The sequence below is a fragment of the Penicillium vulpinum genome, assembly GCF_028829585.1.
Source record: "Penicillium vulpinum strain IBT 29486 chromosome Unknown utg000004l_segment0_segment0, whole genome shotgun sequence".
Lineage (NCBI taxonomy): Eukaryota > Fungi > Ascomycota > Eurotiomycetes > Eurotiales > Aspergillaceae > Penicillium > Penicillium vulpinum.
Genome location: NW_026643244.1, coordinates 426,979 through 445,700, shown reverse-complemented (window position 1 = coordinate 445,700; position 18,722 = coordinate 426,979). Strand labels below are relative to the sequence as shown.

The following is an 18,722-nucleotide window of genomic DNA, read 5'->3' as shown; positions in this document are numbered from 1 at the left end:
GCTCAAGATGTAGACTTGGGCAACCTTCAACTGTCGGAATAATCTAACCGCCTTCGGTTAGCGGCATAAGCACATGGCAGATCGCCCGTTTCGAAGGTTTTGTTCTGTATATTATTTGGCTTAATACACTGATTTCTGTGCTATATATGTTGATGATAATAGCCTACCTTCCAGAGGCTGTATGAGATACCCAAAGTTGTCTCTGCTGGGAACCATATCGGTGTAGAAAGTGAATTGCTTACATTGTCCAGCTAGACTAACTACTTACGTATAACTTCGGAGTGCATAAATATTCATTCATAGAGGACGCTTCTTGTCCATCCTTGTGCTGCGAATATCTCTTGTGGTGTCAGGTGTCGTTGTTGTATTGCCCTAATTCAATTGCTTTGCTGTACCCATAATTCCACCTATTGAGACTTATTTGCTACTTTGAACTATTTATTGGGGTATGTTGACGGTACGGATTTCGCAGAGTAGAATATGTAAGAAAGCGACAGGAAGACCTCATTTACCATGCCCTAGTTCACATTCCGATGAAGAATCATCGACATACTAGGATGAAATCTCAAGTCTCTTAAAAAAAGAAGAAAATCAAATTATTCCTCGAACTGTAGATTCCAACATATCCATAACCTCAGATCCTTTTAGGTCTAGTAGATATGTTCCTAGGTAGGTCAGTCACCTAGCCATTGACCAATTAAATGACTCGATTATATTGAAAATTTATTTAGTTATTTACGAAAAAAAAAAGCATTGCAAGAAAATGTCACAATAGGTTGAGCAGAAGACATCTAATTGGACAGACATTATTTGTTCAAAAGGGGCACATGGCTTACCCACCGGGACAAACGGATATCCTTTCCTTGTCCCAGCCACCTGCTTATATGTTCGATGTTATTCTATGTTTTTCACATGTTAGTATACACTATTCTACAATATTATTGTTCTTTCAGAAACCCAAGTAAGTAATTTCATTCCTCATGATTTATTGAGAACAATGAAAGAGTATTGAGTACTCGGATAAAAGTCAATTGCATAATGAGACTTTCTTAGAACTATTCCATTTTAAATAGAGTAGCATTCTCTCTCTATTCATTTTATTTTTTACAACTAAATCAATTTAAAAACCTAAGCCATTTTCGGATTGCAACCCTATTGTGTAAACGGTTTTTATTGTCATTGTTCCTCTTTGCTTTGTTCACTAGTGACCTGCATATCTGTGCGCCGATGCTACATAACTACTTCACTTCACAACCCTCGTGAACCTTTCACATCTTCCCTTTCTTTTTTCCCATACTTGCATCCGCAGCGCTCAAAATGCCCTACCGCTTTGGTGAGTGACTTTATCTCATGTCTTTGTATCTTTCCACCGGTGTTCTCATGGTCAATGGATGTATCATGTATGTCTATTGCATCAAGTGAGAATGCCTGGGTGCACAACTGAAAATGCTCTGTGCCCTAGTTTGCAGGCATTTCTTTTGCGTATTCTGGAATTTCTAAGAAAAATCCCCGCTCCCCCTGAGTCCAAGGGACCACAGAAGCATCCATGACATCACAGCTAACTTCATGATCAGAGATTGCTGCCCAAGGGCGTGCTGGCTGCAAGGCCAAAGATTGCAGCGATGAGAAGATCAAGATCCGGAAGGGTGAATTCCGGGTCGGTACCTGGATGGACGGCCCAAGCTTCCAGAGCTGGTCCTGGCGCCACTGGTGAGTCCAGCCTTGTTAAGACACACGTTGTTCTTAACATTCATGGCTTCCGTCCCCGAGCCAATAATTTCAATTTCTGACCTCACTCAGGGGGTGCTTTACCCCCAAGCAAATCTCCAACGTCCGGAAGGATCTCACTGGATCCTCTGACGAGCTTGACTTCTCCCGCATCGATGGCTTTGATGAGCTCAGCAATGAGCTTCAAGCCAAGATTCGCAATGCCATCGAAGTGGGCCATGTCGAGGACGACGAGTGGAATGGCGTAAGTTCACCTCACTTAATCTTCATATTTGGAATATTTCCCTTGAGAATGAACCCAGCGATTACAGAGCAACCTGCTCACACTTCCTAGGATGTTGAATGCAACCGCCCCGGAAATGTCGGCATGCGTGTCAAGGGTGCCAAGGCTAAGGCTAGTTCGGTGCGTGGATTCCATTTTCTATCCTCATCTCATACGTCATATATGATACTAATCTGACTCGCAGTCTGACGAAGCTGAGCAGTCCTCTGCCAAGAAGCATGGCTTGACCGATTCTGAGAATGCGGATGAGGAGCCCGCCAAGAAGAAGCAAACTCGTGCCAAGAAGGCCACAGATGGCGATGAGGCCATTGCTGATGCTGCTGTCGTTGAGACTGAGCCCAAGGAGGCCAAGAAGCGCGGCCGTCCCACCAAGAAGTCTGCTGAAGAACAAGTTGCTGCTGAGGCTGATCTCAAGCCCGAGCCCAAGAAGCCTAGTCGTCCTCGAAAGAAGGGCTCGGATGAAGAGAATCCAGATGCGGAGACCGAGGTCAACGTTCAGCGGAAGAGACGTGGCCGCCCTCCCAAGAAAATCTCCGAGGACGAAAGTGCCGATGCTGACACTGAGATGGCTGCTGAACCAAAGAAGCATGCTACCCGGGGCAAGAAGACCACCAAGGATGAAAGTGCCCATGCCGACGTTGAGCCCAAAGAGGAGACCACCAAGCGTGTTACTCGTGGCAAGAAAGCCATTACCTCCAAGTCTTCCGCTGCCGACAACAAGTCGGATGAACTTGATCAGCCAAACCAGGATTCGGACGAGACCGTCACTAAGCCCAAGAAGCGTGCGACCCGTGCCAAAAAGGATATCAACAAGGATGCCTCCTCTGGTGACAACGAAACCTCCACCGTCACCGGGGTCAAGAAGCGTGCCACCCGTGTAAATGGTGCTAAGAAGAATGCTACCAATGATGTCTCCTCTGCCGACAATGACACTGCCCCAGCCACCGATACCAAGAAGCGTGCGACCCGTGCCAAAAAGGATGTCAATAAGGATGCCTCCTTTGGCGACAACGACACTGCCTCTACCAACGGCAAGAAGAAGCCTGCTACTCGCGCCAAGTCTGTTAATGGCACAAAGACCACCAATGGCTCGAAGGCTACTAAGGAAGCCAAGACCAGTGGATCAGATACCTCCAAGGAGGAGAATGGGCATGCCGATGAGTCGACCGAGAAGCCCAATCGCACCCGTTCTGCCAACAACAAGACCAATGCAAACGATAATACCTCTGCAGATAAGCCCAAACCCACTCGCAGCCGCAAGCCTGCTGCTACCAAGGCTACTCGGGAGCCTACCGAGGAGGTCACTGAAACCCCCGAGGCTATCAAGGAGAAGCCCAAGACCAGAGGACGCAAGCCAGCTGCCACGAAGGCCACCAATGAGCCTGCTGAAAGGTCTGACAAGGAGTCTTCTGAGGCCTCCCACAAGCTCTCTGTCGAGATCACCGCTATCAAGGTGAAGTCTGAGAATGATGACGAGAATCCTAAAATTCCCGTTGAGCCCATCGTCAACGCCGCCGAGGAGCCTGCCAAGGACACTACTGAAGAGTCAGTCAACGAGATTGCTGAAGAGCCCCTCAAGAACATTGCTGAAGAGCCTGCCAAGGACACTGCAGAGGAGCCAGTTGAGAGTGCCACTGAGAAGCCCACTGAGTTTCCTTTGAAGCCAGTCAAGACCGAGAACGTTGATGATGACTTCTAATCTCATCTATCCTCCGTGCTGGTTTCTCTCACTTAATATGAGGAATCCCTCATTGCTGTGAATTACGAAATACCAACTCCTGTGTTCTATGATTTATGTTGCAACTGGTATTTTCCCATCAGATCCCTTTGTTTTTCATTTTGATCTGTGCTAATCCTCCATGGGTTCTAGCTGGAAATATCAGGTTTGCGTTTTTTTTGTTTCTAATTGTTTTCATCTTTTCTTTTATTCCAGGCGTGAGATTCGGTTTCCCTTGATCGATGGCTGGTTGCACAGGTGCACCGCCATTTTAGTATGCATATCTAGGTCGTTCTCACCATCGATTAGCCTGCGAGTTCACATAACGAATTGAATTATTTTCCAAAAAAAAAAAACCTTCTACTGCATGGCTTAGACAACAAGGAGATTTATGCACCAAAGTCGTTGGGCAGTGGTCTTCGAAGATGAGCACCACTATGATACGGGTATCTGAGCTCTGAATGTCATACTAGCATTGTCAAATATGGGTCAAGATGCTCTTGTCATTATGGCTTGAACGAAATAAGCTTTACGTGGCCCTCGACTACATAGATATCCCGTAACGAAGTATTACTATGAGTACTCGAGACGAAATATGTTGAATAAAGATATCTGCGTTGATAAAAGCTAACTATGAGCTTGCTAAGCCTCCCCATTTTACCTCAGAGCGACAGAAACAAGAAGCCAAGCCATTGAAATGTAACTCCTTCTGGTGTGCAAGATGAAATGACGAGAACCCCATTATTCGCAAGTGAAGATAAAAAGCACGCAAGAAATTAGGATACTGAAGAATTAAAATGATCCGGGATTGAAACCGGAAGAAACCGAAAAGAAACAAGCAAGCGAATGTGAGAAACCATGTGTTAAATACGCAGCTCGGATAATCCTATGGGAGGCACTGTTCTTTGCGCTGTTTCCGCTCGATCAGAGGGAGACTGTGTGTGTGCACATTACAAGTTTCCCAGACCGCGGCTCTCAAGGAGTATAATGGTATTGCCATACAATTCAGGGTTATTGATGTGAGCCACGGTGCGAAGATTGAGAACTTTGTCTTGAAGCTTTGGATGGGCTCTTAGCAATCCCCAGAACTGGTCATTGGCGCTGTATATGAGCAAATCGGAAGCTTCGGCAATGAAGTGGATGAGCCAGGCCTGGAGGTAATCGCAGCCATCCTCATCAAAGTCGGTGCGGCCGGCAAAGGCAAGGGAAGCAACACCGAGAATGGGCTTGGATTGGTATAGTTCTGGGTAACAGTTCCAGGCGACTTGGAGCTTGAATGTAACTCGATAAACCAAATCTATCAGGCCAAAACGGCGGGCTTGAAGGTAGACTCTCCCGAGGGAAATAATAGCAGTTTCCAGATCCAAGCTGTTATTTACGCCGTGCAGTTTGAAGTTCTGGCCAAGTCCCATTTGGTCTCCAACCAGGCGGAATTGAGTACTCTTGTTGTCGGGATCCACGGTTGGGAATGGCGTAGGATGGGAGAACCCCGAGTTCTTGAGTGTAATCAGGCGAGGGTTGAATTCTCCATCGGCCAAGTATTCGCGAATATGCAGGTATTCGGGCTGTTTTTCTAGAGCTGCGGCGCCCAGAAACACATCGACGATTCTGGCTGCTTCACATTGATTCAGGAACACGTGCTTCAGAGCCTGACTGATGGTCAAATCAAATATTGAGAACTCTGGAGCGGGTGGCTGGGATACCACATCTGCAATATTAGGACTGTAGGCGTAAAATATATTAGTCAGTATAGTATGTTATGTGCATTGATAATTGAAGTCAGAAGTTGACAAACCTGATATCATTTTCCACCTTGGGCACTGTGCTCTGAGTCATGGCAGTTGGCGGAGTAATGAATTGTGATGGGGTTTGGAGAGAAGTGGTGGGAGGCACCAGAGGGGGGCATGGATGGAATTGCCGGGTGGTCCTCAAACAAGAGCTCTCCCTGTCTGCAAAAGGAATAGGTTCAGATGCAGGTACAACGGGGTTAGCATCCTGGGACAGCCCCAATGTCTGTCTAAGCTGAACACCCTGTGTAGGCACAGCAGCACGTGAATCAGAAAATGACCTGATAGTTGCTTGCTCATTAGATGGGTTAGGTGCAACATCAGTAACAGGCTCCACATGATCATATGGGACTTCTTGATGTTCATCTTCCTCATCCTTATCTTCCTTCTCTGGTTCAGACTCTGATTTCTCATCGTCGCTTTCTTCGCCGGAGACCAGATCCTCGTGACCACTCGGTAAGACAAGACGGAGTCCCTTTCCTCGTTTGCCTTTGGCGCCTAGTTCCTGTAGAGACATGTTCTTCCAGAACTCTAGACCAGGCTCCGTTCGAACAATTTCCATGATATCGTCCCAGATTTTGGAATCTGGTTCTCTCTGGGCGCGCCGGAGAACATTGGGGGTCTTTTCGTTCAGAACAAAGATATCCTGGAGTCCGATCCATTTGCTTCATGCATGTTAGCTTACAGTTTTTATAGATCAGCATGCACATTTATAGTCAGAAAAGCTGATATGAAGATCAACAGGCATGCAGGAAGTTCAATAGGTGCACATATACAGCAATAAACATACAACTTTGGGGGTCTTTTTTGGGTATGAAAAAAGAGACCAAACTTACTACATGTTTCGCCCTGGCAGATAAATGGAGTAAACGCGGTCTTTCGGGTGCGTCTTCCAAGGACCCTCAGCTGGTTGTGCACCAACAGGGCGGCGATTGATGTGTCTGCTTGGGCCGAATTTGTCAGGAAGCACGATGCCAATCCAGACGTCTGCCTTGTATTGCCGCAACGAGTTTTTGTACCGGACGAGGAGTGCTTCACCGGGCTTCAGGGGGCGCGGCTTGGGCAGATGCCTCAAGTCAGTGGTAAGATACGTCCTGGGCGCCATATCGGTTGGAATCTCGTGTAATGAAAGTGTTTGTGAAAAACTACTCTTTTGAGAAGAGAATTGTTGATCTTGGTCACCGGAAGCTGGAAGTGATCACCAGTGTCAATGAAAAAGTCCTCATTCTATTGGGGCCATTTTGAGATACAGAAGGAAGTGAAGCTGCTGTTGATTTTGTATTCAGTTGTAGCAGGCGATCAATCCGAAAGAAAGTGCTGGAGTTAGTGGGGGAGGAAGCGAGAGTATAGTAATGGGAAGCAAAAGCTCACGGATTTCAGGTATCACGTAATTGATGGAGATAGTTGCAAGAGACATTAGAGTTCAATCAATGATATTCAAAAGAAAAGTAAAGGGGCTTTAGGGTAAATATTGAATGGTGGACAAATCTTGCGGGAATAGTTCTTCTGATGTGTGGTGCTGTTACCAGAATCACCAAGTAATGAGGCCTACATACCTCACGCAGTGTTGTCTTTGATGGCACACATATAGGCTAAATGGCCCACCGAGAAAGAACGAGTACAGTTGAAGTCTCGCTCGGCGTGGAGATCAACGCGGGCCTTTGGACTTTGGTAATGCGATAGTGTAAGCCACTGACAGACAGACATTTTTCTTGACTACGGTTGAACCAATAAACGAGGTATATTGCCGTCGTGGCGAACCACAGAATTTCCTTTATTGGGATTATATATGGGATTAAAGAAATCATATCATTGTGACAGCAAGATCCCTAAATCATGGATATTGCCCGGTGGTCTTGGGATTTGGAGGTTCATCTGAGATACTCGACTGCAATCTATATTAGCAACTAGTGGCCGGAATCAGGGATCGAAGATCTACCTATGGGCTTTCAATTGATATAAGTGACAATACTGATCTGGCCAACAGTTACAATGTGTTATGAATTGGAATTTTATTGTATATAAACTTGTCTCTGTCCCCATAATATTGAGTACGATGCAACTACATATCAGAGACGACAATTCTGGGATGATTTGAAGTTTCCCCAGTATCTATATGGTTTCCAAATGGATTCGAGGCACACATTTTTAGATAAATGTCACATAACAAGAATGATTGTACAAAATGTCCGAAACGCGACTCCTATGGAAAATACAAACGGCAATGCAAACCTTTATTCCCGACCCGAAGTTACCTCCATGAAAAGGAAAGGGCGTAGCACATTGCTATAGGGCCAGTTTGGCAGTTCAAGCGCTAGAATTTATCCATGATTCGGTGTAGGGGGGAAGGCGAATAATTGCAACAATCTGAAGATCAGGGTTGAGTATGGGGTACGATTTCAGCCCTGGAGGATATCACCGTGTACGTAATTAAAGTTTTTATGTTTTGCTTATTTGAGGTGGCCGAATTTCTTCATTTCTGTTTTCTCATCACCATATGGGCGCGTTGCCTAAGAGTAGACTAAGCAATGAACAAATCATCGCCTGATTAGGGGCAAAAAGCATGATCAATGTCGCAAACAAGAACGGCAGACTAATTGGAGATCATCAAAGACTGTGTCAAAAAGGCTCAATCTCAAGGAGTGTAGAGTGGTTAAACGCAAGTCAAGATACGCTGTGGATCCGATTAAAAGTGAATAAGGTCAGTTCTTCGGACCAAAAGGGCGGCCAACCTCGATAGAAGCGAAGGTCAAGTTGCTGTCAAAGCAAAAACGCAGACCAGTGCAAGTTCGGTGTCAATGTGCCATTCTGGTGCACAAAATGCACACCTCCCTTGTTCAATTTCAAAATCCAATTCGCTCGATCCAGTATATAGGAAATGTTACAACCGCTTAGAAAAACCTCGGCGATCGCTTGATGCTATTAGACACGAGTGTAAGCTTAGATACGAGTGTAAGCACTCAGGGCTCGGTATCCAACAATAAAACAGTCAGCAGTAAAGGAGGGATACGCAGAGAGCTAGGGCGAGGGAGAAGGAGAAACTGAATCGTACCGCAACCCCGAGATGTCGTCCATATGGTTGCACATTGCTACAAACAGGTCGAAGAACAACTTGCCTCCTTCCTCCATCTCCATCTGCAATGTTCCGCTGCTCTTGAAGGTCTTGCGACTGCGGATGATAAGAGCCAGGTAATGAGCGCGCAGTCGGGAATCAGACTCGGGTGTATTGTCATATGCATATCGAGCGGATCGCAGGATCACGTCGGCTGGAATACCACTCTGAAGACCCTGCTTTCGGAGAGCAAGGTTTTTGAGTTCCTCCAAATCGTACTTCTCAGCAGCACAGTACACTGCCGTGTCTCGGAGAATGAGGTCTCCCACACCGGAGTGGAAAATTGTCGGCTCGCTCGACCCACGGCCACCAGTTTGATTGATATCCTGGGCATTCTCGAGCGACCAAGAGTTTCTTTGCTTCCCACGCAACAAGCGCGGGAAGTAGTCACCCTTGTATAAAAACTCGAGAATACACGACAGAATCTCGGGTTCCCTATCTCAAGGATAAGCTTTTGTGTAATCGAAATAGACAGGATTTGCTCACTCGTCAGGCAGAGTCAGTTGTTTTGCACCATCTTCCTGAAACTGCTCCTTCAGAGCAGCACTAAAGAATGGCGATGCAGATAGAACATCTTCATGGGCGGCGAAAAGACGCTGGTCCCGGCCAACAATCATAGTAATGATAGGGCTGGTGAGGGGACTAGAGGTATACATCATCAGTACTCCGTACATAAAGATCAATTTTGAATTTTATCGAGTGCGCATGTCCGCAGTTATAAATCAACACACCTTCCCATTAAGGAACTTTCTGCTTTCTGCTTCATCTTCTCCTTAGCCAACTCGTCGTATTTCTTCTTGGCGACCTTGACGGTCTTACCCGCCCGGTCCTTGGATACGAAAGAGCGCTTGAACATAATGGTGCAAAGGAACCCTATTGCCGAGATATGCCCATAGAAGATAGTCGAAAGTGACGAGAGATGAATTTGTAATTATCAAAAGGAATGATACGAGTTGGTCGAAAGAAAGACGAATTGACGCCGCTGATCATGCACACGAAGCATGCGAGTCTTGGAAGTTCCCCACAGAAACGGTCCCCCGAGGCTTAGTTAAAAGACGAGGAATACGCAGTTCTGGGATGACTTTGCGTTCGAGAATCTGAAATGACTCTCTGAACAGTTATCGACCCCGGCAGACGTGGAAGGAAAGAAAAAAAAGAAGAAAGGAAAATGGGAAGAGGGGGGTTTAAATACGGGGGTCAGGTGATATCAAATGTGACTAGAAACCTTGGAAGTCACCTGTCAATTGAGGCTCAGGTGAAATTCCGTGTGGCTGGTTTTTGAGAAACCGAGAGGGCTGTGTACGTTGGCGCTAAATTCTCACGTCATACTGGTCAAGGTAGATACGCTAAATATGAACCAATAGAAAGATACATGCTATAGATGCCGAGAGCGCCGCTATGGCTTGTCTGTGTTCTTAATACACCGTACTCCGTAGGCTATCATGGAACGGGATTGATGTTGGATGATATATATTTGCATGGTGTTGATCATGTTGAATGACTAACCATCCAATAGACACAACCAACTAAACAACTAGATAAACAATAGATATTTCCCTCGTACGTGAGAGGGAGAGCATCTGGGATCGCTTTGTCCCCAGAATAAGCGATCTGTGTCGAAGATTGCTTCTTTGTATCCACTTTTGGTACTCAAAGCAAGCCACAACCAGCAGTCAACATCGTAATACCAAAGCTTGAGAAGTGACCGATAGTGACGCTGTACATGCCATTGCCCGCAGAGCAAGCCAGATCACGCTGGCCCTCACACTTCACGCAGGTGGCCTTCAAGCCAGAGCTGTAGTATTCCTGTGCATGGCCATGGTCGATAAGCGAGTGAAAATTGGTATATAAAAGGGTGTTGATGGGATAACTCACTGTTCCATAGTGCTTAAAATTGAAAAGCGCGCTCACGTACATGTTCTGCGTTATACGGTTAGTAAGTTTAATATATCATCTCAAGTTCAACCACAGCTTACGGGAACACCGTCAGCAATGTTATTTCCACGGTTCAAGGTACCAGCCTGGGAGCTAGCAAAGGTGGCCCATGCTTCATTTCCAATGGGAAAGGCAGCAAGAGCATTGCTGGTGAGTGCCTTGCCCGGGAAGTTCTGTGCCAGTGCAACGTGAGCAATGTATGTGAGGGAACCACCTAAGGAATGTCCGGTTGCCTCCAAAGTGTAATCCGGGTACTTTGCGATGAGTGATCTGACTTCCTCAATGACGGTATCGTGTACGGCAGACCAAGGCTTGTTAATCCCTTGCATGATCTTCGCGTTGGAAGGGAATGTCACGCCCGAGAGCGAGGGAGTGACGAGAGTAGTGTCAATATCATTCAAGATGTCGGCAACTAGATCAATTAGCACGGTGCACTAGTAATAGAAGGAATTGATTTGTCCGCACTTGTAGTCGAGCCCTTCATGACGACCGAGATTTTCTTTTTTTCAGTGGAGTATCCAATGAATCCCTATTGGAATTAGTCATTTACTAGTGTATAGAGCAAATAGCACGCCTACATTCGTGTCGGTCAGGAGGTCATAAATCCTCTTGGTAATAGTGATATCAAAGGCTTTTCCAAGGCAACCGCTGTATGCAGCGGAAGAAAGTTGTGCTGCACGTTGCAGATCAGGGAAAGCAGAGGCGGCTTGAGACAATATCAGATCTGCCTAGCTGAACAGAGATAGGATGTTGAATTGACATACCAGAAGTTGCCCTAGATTCCAAGAGAGGTGCAGAAAGAGCTTGAGAAATCAAGGAGATCCCTACGAGCAAAGACTGGCAGTTGAACAACATGTTGGAACAATATATAGGGATTTTATAGAAGGCCTCTGAGATACTTAGAAATGTTGCTAGGGCGTTGTGTTTGGATGAACAAAAGAAAGTCTGTCGCGGGCAATACTGCTCTTTAAATACTTCATATATCCCTCAAACCTGTCCCCATCCGCACTGTCACTATATACGTACAATATATGCCGAGGAGGGCAGCGGATGACTAGGATATTTGCACCGGAGGTGATACCCCAAAGAAGTAATCTGGAGTATAGAGCCAAGAAGTCATTATGCACGGTGAGTGTACGAATAAACCTTTTGGGGAAATCTCCGTCTTAGGATTACTGGGGGTTTCTAGTCTGGTGATAATAGCGCCGGCGAGTTCAAGTATTACCTATAGGCTTCAAACACTACCGAGGTCATTTAATCTTTACACAATATGCTCCAATGGGGGCGCTAAGACAGTATATGTGCCCAAAAAGCCTCGTTAACTGATCGGAATTACTAAAAGCCACCACTATGACTGTGTTTGTGTCTCGAAGTACAGAAATAGAGCCCCGGAAAAACACGATATCCAGCGACTAAGCTTGGACTTGGCAAGTCTAGAAGGTCCTTGCCAAGTCACTTTAACCTTTGGCTATTTAGTAGACGAAACAGTATTTGCGGGGAAATGTGGCAGCGGGTCAAAATGCCGACGGGTCATGTTAAACAGCCTCGGCCCCGGGATATATCACAGCTTGTACACTGGTCAGACCCTGGTTTCCATGTGAATGGCTGAACATTGTCTTTAAACCTCACTAAAAGCAGCTATGAAGGGGTGTATGTCATGGAATAAATAAGTGGTCATATTCGGGGATCCCGAGCTGAACTAGGCTCTTCTTAAGTTGGCGTCATATTTTATCCGGAAACGCCGTCTATTGCAATTCCTAGTCATGAATTTAATGCCCCATTCTCTAATAAAACATATCAATATCGATAAATATAATTTGTGATTCCTACCATGCCAGGTTACATTGCTGGGGTTTGAAACGATGAGCCTAGCGCAAAGTCGGAGTGATTCCGATGATGCATAGACGGGCCTTGTTTCCGTTTGGCGAAGGGTGTATACCCGGCGGCGCTTGAACTGTAATTTCCAAGTATAAGACATGCATTATTGAAGCAAAGCTATCGGCAGTTCAGGGTTCGGCAGTTCAGGGTTCGGCAGTTGGACACCGAGGTGCTTGGCTTTGCGGGGTTTTAAGTCTTCACGGAAGATGCAGGATGTCGGGCGGATTGGAATATGCAGCCATGAATGCAGAAGTGGAGAGCCGATCTTTAGTTTCATTCCCGATATAGCCACGTACTGGTGTCGATTAATATACCACCACCCGATTCCTATGAGTGTGGGAGGTGCGCACGTGCTAGAGGTGGCATGGGTGGCTTGCTTCTTTCCTCTCTTTCCTCTTGAACAAATAAGAGATAGAACATTCTCTGCACATTCAAAGCAATGATACCACCTCCAGTATCTCTTTGGTGTTCATCGAGCCCTCTAATAGAATCGACAAACCTCCCAGGCTCTGAAATATCAATACCCGCATGCGTTGCTAGTAGGAATGTACATGTACTTTCCCGCGTGGTATGTACTTACAAATTTGGGCTGAACACCTTGCAAATCTCTCTAGCACAATGTGAGTGTGTGCTGTAGAAGAAAGAACAGGACATCAATTGTGCGTCAATGGCTAGCTACATGTGTAGCCAAGAGCCATATTATTTGTAGTCGATCATCAAGTTTAAAGATTGTAATTCCCGGAACAACAGCAGTAACCACGCTATTGTGGTTTTTCTTTTCTTTTTTCTCATATTTTTTTTCCCACTCCGATTGACAAGAAGTTGACCGCAGAACTAATGCCCCAGTTTTTCAGACACTGATATGCCCCAGATGGGTCGCATGGTACAGGGTCCGTGCGGGCCCGTAGGAAAACGTCTTGAAAAGGCTATCTATCACCCGGGCGATCTCACTATTTGAAGATATTATTTCATTGTCTGAGGTCTCCAACACATCCTGAGATAGATTGTCGCGCGACCGACGGAGTTGATCCATGAAATGGCCAATCACATTACAGACATCAAAGGATCAGGAACGTTCAACCTCGGAACCTTGGAACGGCCCCAATCTAGTCCTAGGTAGGAAAGGTCGCCATAAACCTTAACCTCATTCAGTCCATTTGGTCGGCTGGTGCAGATCAGGAACAAAGCCGCACCCTCGGAAATAGCTCCGAGATGTCTATATAGACAACCAAGTTAATTAGAAATCAATTTGGATGCTTGTTGTATATATAGCTTCATCTGTCCCTCTAGACTAGAAAAATGAATTCATACTTCTGAACTACAACAGGTTATGAGCCCGGGAGCAACTCTGGGATGCCGTTTCTACTCATCTGAGAATCATCCTACCTCTTGATGAGATATCTACCCCGCTTATACAAACCAACACCATGTATAAGTCACGAGCGGTTATCTATTATGTTTACTTACTAGTATAACCGTGCGGAGGATATCAAGCATACCCAACACCTCAGATATAAGATCCCGAGTCTTGGCCCTCGCTATTGATTGATTCGTCACTCTTGGGACAACTTAACCACTTCAGAAGCCATTGCATGTCTTTATTTTACATTTACTCCGTGCTTGAATCGGTAGCCTACCCAGGTGGAAAATAACAGAAGCACAATGTTTCGCCATGTTGATTGATGACTGACATTGTTCTTATTTCGAATGATAATTATCAACGCAGAGTCGAGCCTGCTCGACTCTGGTGAAATCTTGCGACAACTTCCATTGTATCAGTGAATCTCAACCTTGAAATTCGTCAAAGTACTGCAGGTCAAGCAGACTAAACATCAACTTGATTCTCCTTCTTTTTCTTGGCCTCCATCTCAGCGATTTCCCTTTCATCAAGATTGCAAATGATATCCAGGACATCTGGATGCCCATCGTTCTTGCTAGTGCCGAGATAGAAGGACACAGCCTTGAAGTATTCTTCCGGTGAAGAAACTCTGTATGATAGGGCATCCTCCCTAATTACCTCAAGTACTGTCATATTACTGGAGTCATCAACGATGTCATTTTCCACATCTGCGCCGATGTGATATCGTGCCCACACAGCATCACCATACCTCCCATCGCGTATGGCATCGACATATAAAGGAGCCCAAGGGTCATTTGCCGATCCGAAACGACCTTGTTGGATATCACGGATTGAATAATCCAGGAATAGCTGCTCCGTCAGCCGATCTTCTGGAACATTTGAACCCATAACTTTATCATGTCAGCTCGTCTTCAGGGACTAGAAGGTGTGTATAGGTTGTTGTTACCTCTCTAGACCCGGCGGCACAAGATATGCGACAGGATAGGAAATCAGGATCTGAACAGTGCGAGTGAGAGGAGGGAAAGCTGTGGAAGAGTCCGCCGTGAGGGTGGGGTCAACGCCCAACTGACCACTCTTACAGTGGCGTTCCAAAATTTGGCTTTTTTGATGTTGGCTAGGAAATGCAGAAAGATTATAGTAGGCGATAAGTAAAGGCGTGGAGAGGGTTTTCAGACTTCTTGGGACAGACTGTAGCCTACGTGCGTAAGTCGGGTTACGTTAGTTATTTGTAGGCTGCATGTGATACTGGGTGAAAACAGGGTATTGTACCCGACATGTCATGTGACAACCAGTACCCGGCATACCCTATTAGTCAATGTCCGCATAAATTGGTCAAAACCCGGATTTTGGTTATCATGTTTATTAGTTATGTACACTATAGGTATGAGCATAAGTCCCGCGACATTGATTTATCTTACCATACCTTGCTTTACATCACATTTTCTGTCAATAAAACTTAGTTGCATATTCAAAAGTATCTTCCTACTTTCCAGGATATATACATACTTGTGGTGTTCTCCTTTCTCTAAATCCTTTCGCTATTCAAGAGCAAAATGTAAAATCGGCTAAAATCGTAGTTGATATTCCGATTTCGATGATACTTTCCATCAAAAGAAGCACAAAGCTCGTTCAAGAGTGGGATGACTGCTTCCGTTCACACAGATTAAATTTTCGAAAGGATACTCTCAGTGTCCTTAAAGCTCGTTCGTCCCGTCTATCATTATCTAGCTGAAAGACTCCACTTGGAAGCTAGTCCTTGACCGAGAAATCATGCCGAACAGCATCAGTTGATGATCGGGTGATGGGGGTCTTTCTGATTTTGCCCGGGTAAGTCCGACAAGAACAAATGTTGGGAAGTCAGCGAGTGATTTAGGAGGAAAATAGCTAGTGCTATACATAAAATAACGCACGCTAGACTAATTGGTGTCCGAACAGCATCGGGTGATGGGGGCCTTGCTGATTTTGCTCGGGTAAGTCCGACAAGAACAAATGTTGGGAAGTCAGCGAGTGATTTAGGAGGAAACTAGCTAGTGCTATATGTTGTACATAAAATAACGCACGCTAGACTAATTGGTCTCCGAGTACTCCGTACACCCGACATTCCTTAGGTCATTGAGCCTTGGTTTGATCCTTACGGTAACCGATGAGAACGAAGGTGAGAATATGGATATCAGTTCACATGGCCACTGAGATTGAATCTACCCCCAGATACTGAAGTGGGTATAGCAACCTCGAGTAAGAACAAAATCTCAATTTATGGTGAGAGTGAAGGAGAAGGGAAAGCAAGGTCGTATTAACAACTCGCTTCATACCGAAGGGCAGAGCCGGCTCCGAGCACATCCCCTTCGAGAAGATGGGCTACGCGATGAATCAATTGTATGGTGGAGACCTCATGCAAGATACACAAGCCCAGTTCTCCGTATCGCGCTCCAAGAGTATATAATATGACCTGGCTCGGCGCAATGATTTAATTTGTAGGTTCTTTAAATCTCAGTCAATCGTATTGCAGTCAATCTTCATCGTCAAGATGCACATTTCTTCAACTCTGATATCTCTTTCTGCTTCCATTGCCCTGGCATTGGCCACAAATACCACAAATGCTACAATCTCGGCCCTTCCAGAGCAGCTGTTTCTGGACCTCAATTTCCAGGACATCTTTGGCAACACCAATCAAACGAGCCAGTTCGTTGAGCCTTGGGCGAGCGCTTATGTGAAATCAATCCGAGAAAAACGATACGGAGACGCTATCTGGGCTCGCTACCATATATACGGAGATGTGGAGGATAAGATTGTGGGAGGCTCAGACAATATGACTGTTCTTGAAAGTATCGAAGAAGATGCAGTCGAGTACAGATTGAACGTGCCTGAACTTTACGCCGATGCCCTTTCATTCTATGCTCAATCGAGTAGCCTGGACACGCACGCCAGCGACGTGCTAGAGATGTTGCGACGTCTTGGCGAGGAGGATGTTTCTGAGCTCCAGAAGCGGGGCAAAACATATGGTATCGCGTGCAGCACGGGCAACCTTGCCTACGAGAATAGTTGTTACACTCTCCTCGTGGGTATGCAAAAGAGTCAGACTTTGGTTGGCAACAACCGGGCCCTTGGGTCGCATGGGAACTGCCACATCAGAATGGGACCGTACAGAGGTTCTTCAACGGACTCGACGTGGTGGACTGCGCATGCCGTGGGTTCATTGATCATACAAGAATGTACGTACGTACCGGCATGCTGCAACTACAAGGCAGTCTCGGGTTATTCGCCGGAAAATTCAGGGCACCGCAAGGTCTGTCTAAGCCGCAAGAATTCCGGCTGCTCTTAATGAAGATCCAGTTTGTGGAATTCCGGTTTGTCAATCTGAGACCCACAATGTCCAGAAAGAGGAAAGTGTCACGGGAGCTGTGCCCTCTCGATGTATCGACAATTGATATTGTATCTATCCATATCTGCTACCTCAATTAAGATTAAATCTTAGAAACGTACCTAGACACTCACTAATTCAAAATACACTTCTGTAGGGTATGGATACTACGTAGGTACTGGTTGTATAATATATCGGGTACAATATCCTGTTTTCACCCAGTATTACATACAGTATTTCTGATGCACCCCTCAATTTAATGCGGCCCGCGCTATGATCTGCGCTAAAGACTTGGCAGTGGGGCCAGAGTGATTGTGTTTTGTGTCAAGCCGATTTCGAGAATGACTGACCTTCGCTGTCAGCACCGACTAGGGCGACCCCAGATCAAAGCACCACAACTTCCATCACAGCAATGGAAGAGCATTAAGCCGAATGGAAACCCTTCTTTTATCCAAACCCAGAGGATGGCGACCTAGATCCCCCAACCTGGGTTGAGATTCGAATATTACAGGAATTTGTTGAGCGTTACGGCACTGCCAATGCAATCCCAGTAGATGACGCTGCTCGTCGCTCCATGTCACTTCGTAACGAAGATGGCCTGATTCAAGACCGCCAGGGTCAAGCTGTGGATAAAGGAGAGCGCGTTTCATGGCTACTTTGGGATGCTGCTATTGAGATGCCGAACTATCAACCCGCTATTTTGAAGTTGATGGAGGCAATAAGAGCTCTTCCGGACCTTGATAGAACCGAAGAACAGGTTTGCAGGTCACGCTTCAAGGATCGGCTGGAAGACTGGAGGAACCTGGCCGCATTCAACGATATTTGGGAAGAGACTCATGACCGTGCGTGACTTACTTCTTCCTCCCCTAAAACATCAAGCAAAATAGCCATCTCATTTTTGATTCCCTCCAATATTGTGGAAACAAGGCTTTCCCCCAAGATTCCTTCCAGAGGGTCGTTTTTGTTGATTTGATATATAGACTAATATTCTGATTACAGGTTACTGGGAAATGCGATACGGTATCTACCCCTTTTAAGGGTGGTACATTTTTCATAGTAGCAGCGCTTTTTCCGCGCATTATATTTCCGCATATCCACCGCATGGCCCTGGTTCATGCGAACTAAGCATGGCATTGCGAATCCCCGTCTTTGCACTAGAACAGGATCCGTGGAATCACGGGCCGGTGCCACTCCCGCCGCGCTCACCATCGTTCTTACAGTGCCATCACCTTGTAGATGGCCGCGTGGCTACAAATTATATCCCTATGCTAAATGTGGGTCGCAAAAGAATATGACCACTATGCTTGAGATAACTGACTTCGGCCTATAGACTGATGTTCATGCTATGGTTCCTTTTCTTGAGATTGCAGGATCCATTATTTTCAAGTTTGTAGGGAAGAAGGACCTCTCCTTTGCTGAAGCAAACAAAAAGCCCGATTGGAATCTATGGAAAGGAGATTCTTCGTTCTCAAAGGAGCGGTGGGATTTCTGGAAGGAACGACTACAATGGATCAGCGAACAGAATGGGCTGATGGAACGAACCCGAGACGACGCACAGAAG

General features: G+C 45.9%; 7 protein-coding genes across 7 annotated transcripts; 3 read left to right on the top strand and 4 right to left on the bottom strand.

Moving 5' to 3' along the window:
- Positions 1–1,317: 1,317 nt before the first annotated feature.
- N7479_008716 (PARP-type zinc finger-containing protein) lies at positions 1,318–3,710 on the top strand (the record flags this gene model as incomplete). The annotated part of the gene is made up of 5 exons (XM_057256409.1): positions 1,318–1,333; positions 1,575–1,710; positions 1,801–1,972; positions 2,063–2,131; positions 2,196–3,710. The coding sequence occupies 5 exons, from the start codon at positions 1,318–1,320 to the stop codon at positions 3,708–3,710; spliced, it is 1,908 nt and encodes a 635-aa protein (XP_057103867.1).
- Positions 3,711–4,678: 968 nt separating this feature from the next.
- N7479_008715 (uncharacterized protein) lies at positions 4,679–6,620 on the bottom strand (the record flags this gene model as incomplete). Its single annotated transcript, XM_057256408.1, has 3 exons — positions 4,679–5,450; positions 5,524–6,180; positions 6,352–6,620. 3 exons carry the CDS (start codon positions 6,618–6,620, stop codon positions 4,679–4,681), a joined length of 1,698 nt encoding a protein of 565 aa, XP_057103866.1.
- Positions 6,621–8,533: 1,913 nt separating this feature from the next.
- N7479_008714 (BTB/POZ domain-containing protein) lies at positions 8,534–9,483 on the bottom strand (the record flags this gene model as incomplete). The annotated part of the gene is made up of 3 exons (XM_057256407.1): positions 8,534–9,062; positions 9,114–9,269; positions 9,359–9,483. 3 exons carry the CDS (start codon positions 9,481–9,483, stop codon positions 8,534–8,536), a joined length of 810 nt encoding a protein of 269 aa, XP_057103865.1.
- A 794-nt stretch (positions 9,484–10,277) lies between these two features.
- N7479_008713 (putative alkaline lipase) lies at positions 10,278–11,417 on the bottom strand (the record flags this gene model as incomplete). Its single annotated transcript, XM_057256406.1, has 5 exons — positions 10,278–10,547; positions 10,604–10,974; positions 11,028–11,091; positions 11,141–11,268; positions 11,327–11,417. The coding sequence occupies 5 exons, from the start codon at positions 11,415–11,417 to the stop codon at positions 10,278–10,280; spliced, it is 924 nt and encodes a 307-aa protein (XP_057103864.1).
- Positions 11,418–14,265: 2,848 nt separating this feature from the next.
- On the bottom strand, positions 14,266–14,688 carry N7479_008712 (uncharacterized protein; the record flags this gene model as incomplete). The annotated part of the gene is made up of 1 exon (XM_057256405.1): positions 14,266–14,688. One exon carries the CDS (start codon positions 14,686–14,688, stop codon positions 14,266–14,268), a length of 423 nt encoding a protein of 140 aa, XP_057103863.1.
- Positions 14,689–16,327: 1,639 nt separating this feature from the next.
- N7479_008711 (uncharacterized protein) lies at positions 16,328–17,122 on the top strand (the record flags this gene model as incomplete). Its single annotated transcript, XM_057256404.1, has 1 exon — positions 16,328–17,122. The coding sequence occupies one exon, from the start codon at positions 16,328–16,330 to the stop codon at positions 17,120–17,122; it is 795 nt and encodes a 264-aa protein (XP_057103862.1).
- A 613-nt stretch (positions 17,123–17,735) lies between these two features.
- N7479_008710 (uncharacterized protein) lies at positions 17,736–18,198 on the top strand (the record flags this gene model as incomplete). The annotated part of the gene is made up of 2 exons (XM_057256403.1): positions 17,736–18,003; positions 18,161–18,198. 2 exons carry the CDS (start codon positions 17,736–17,738, stop codon positions 18,196–18,198), a joined length of 306 nt encoding a protein of 101 aa, XP_057103861.1.
- Between the last annotated feature and the right edge of the window lie 524 nt (positions 18,199–18,722).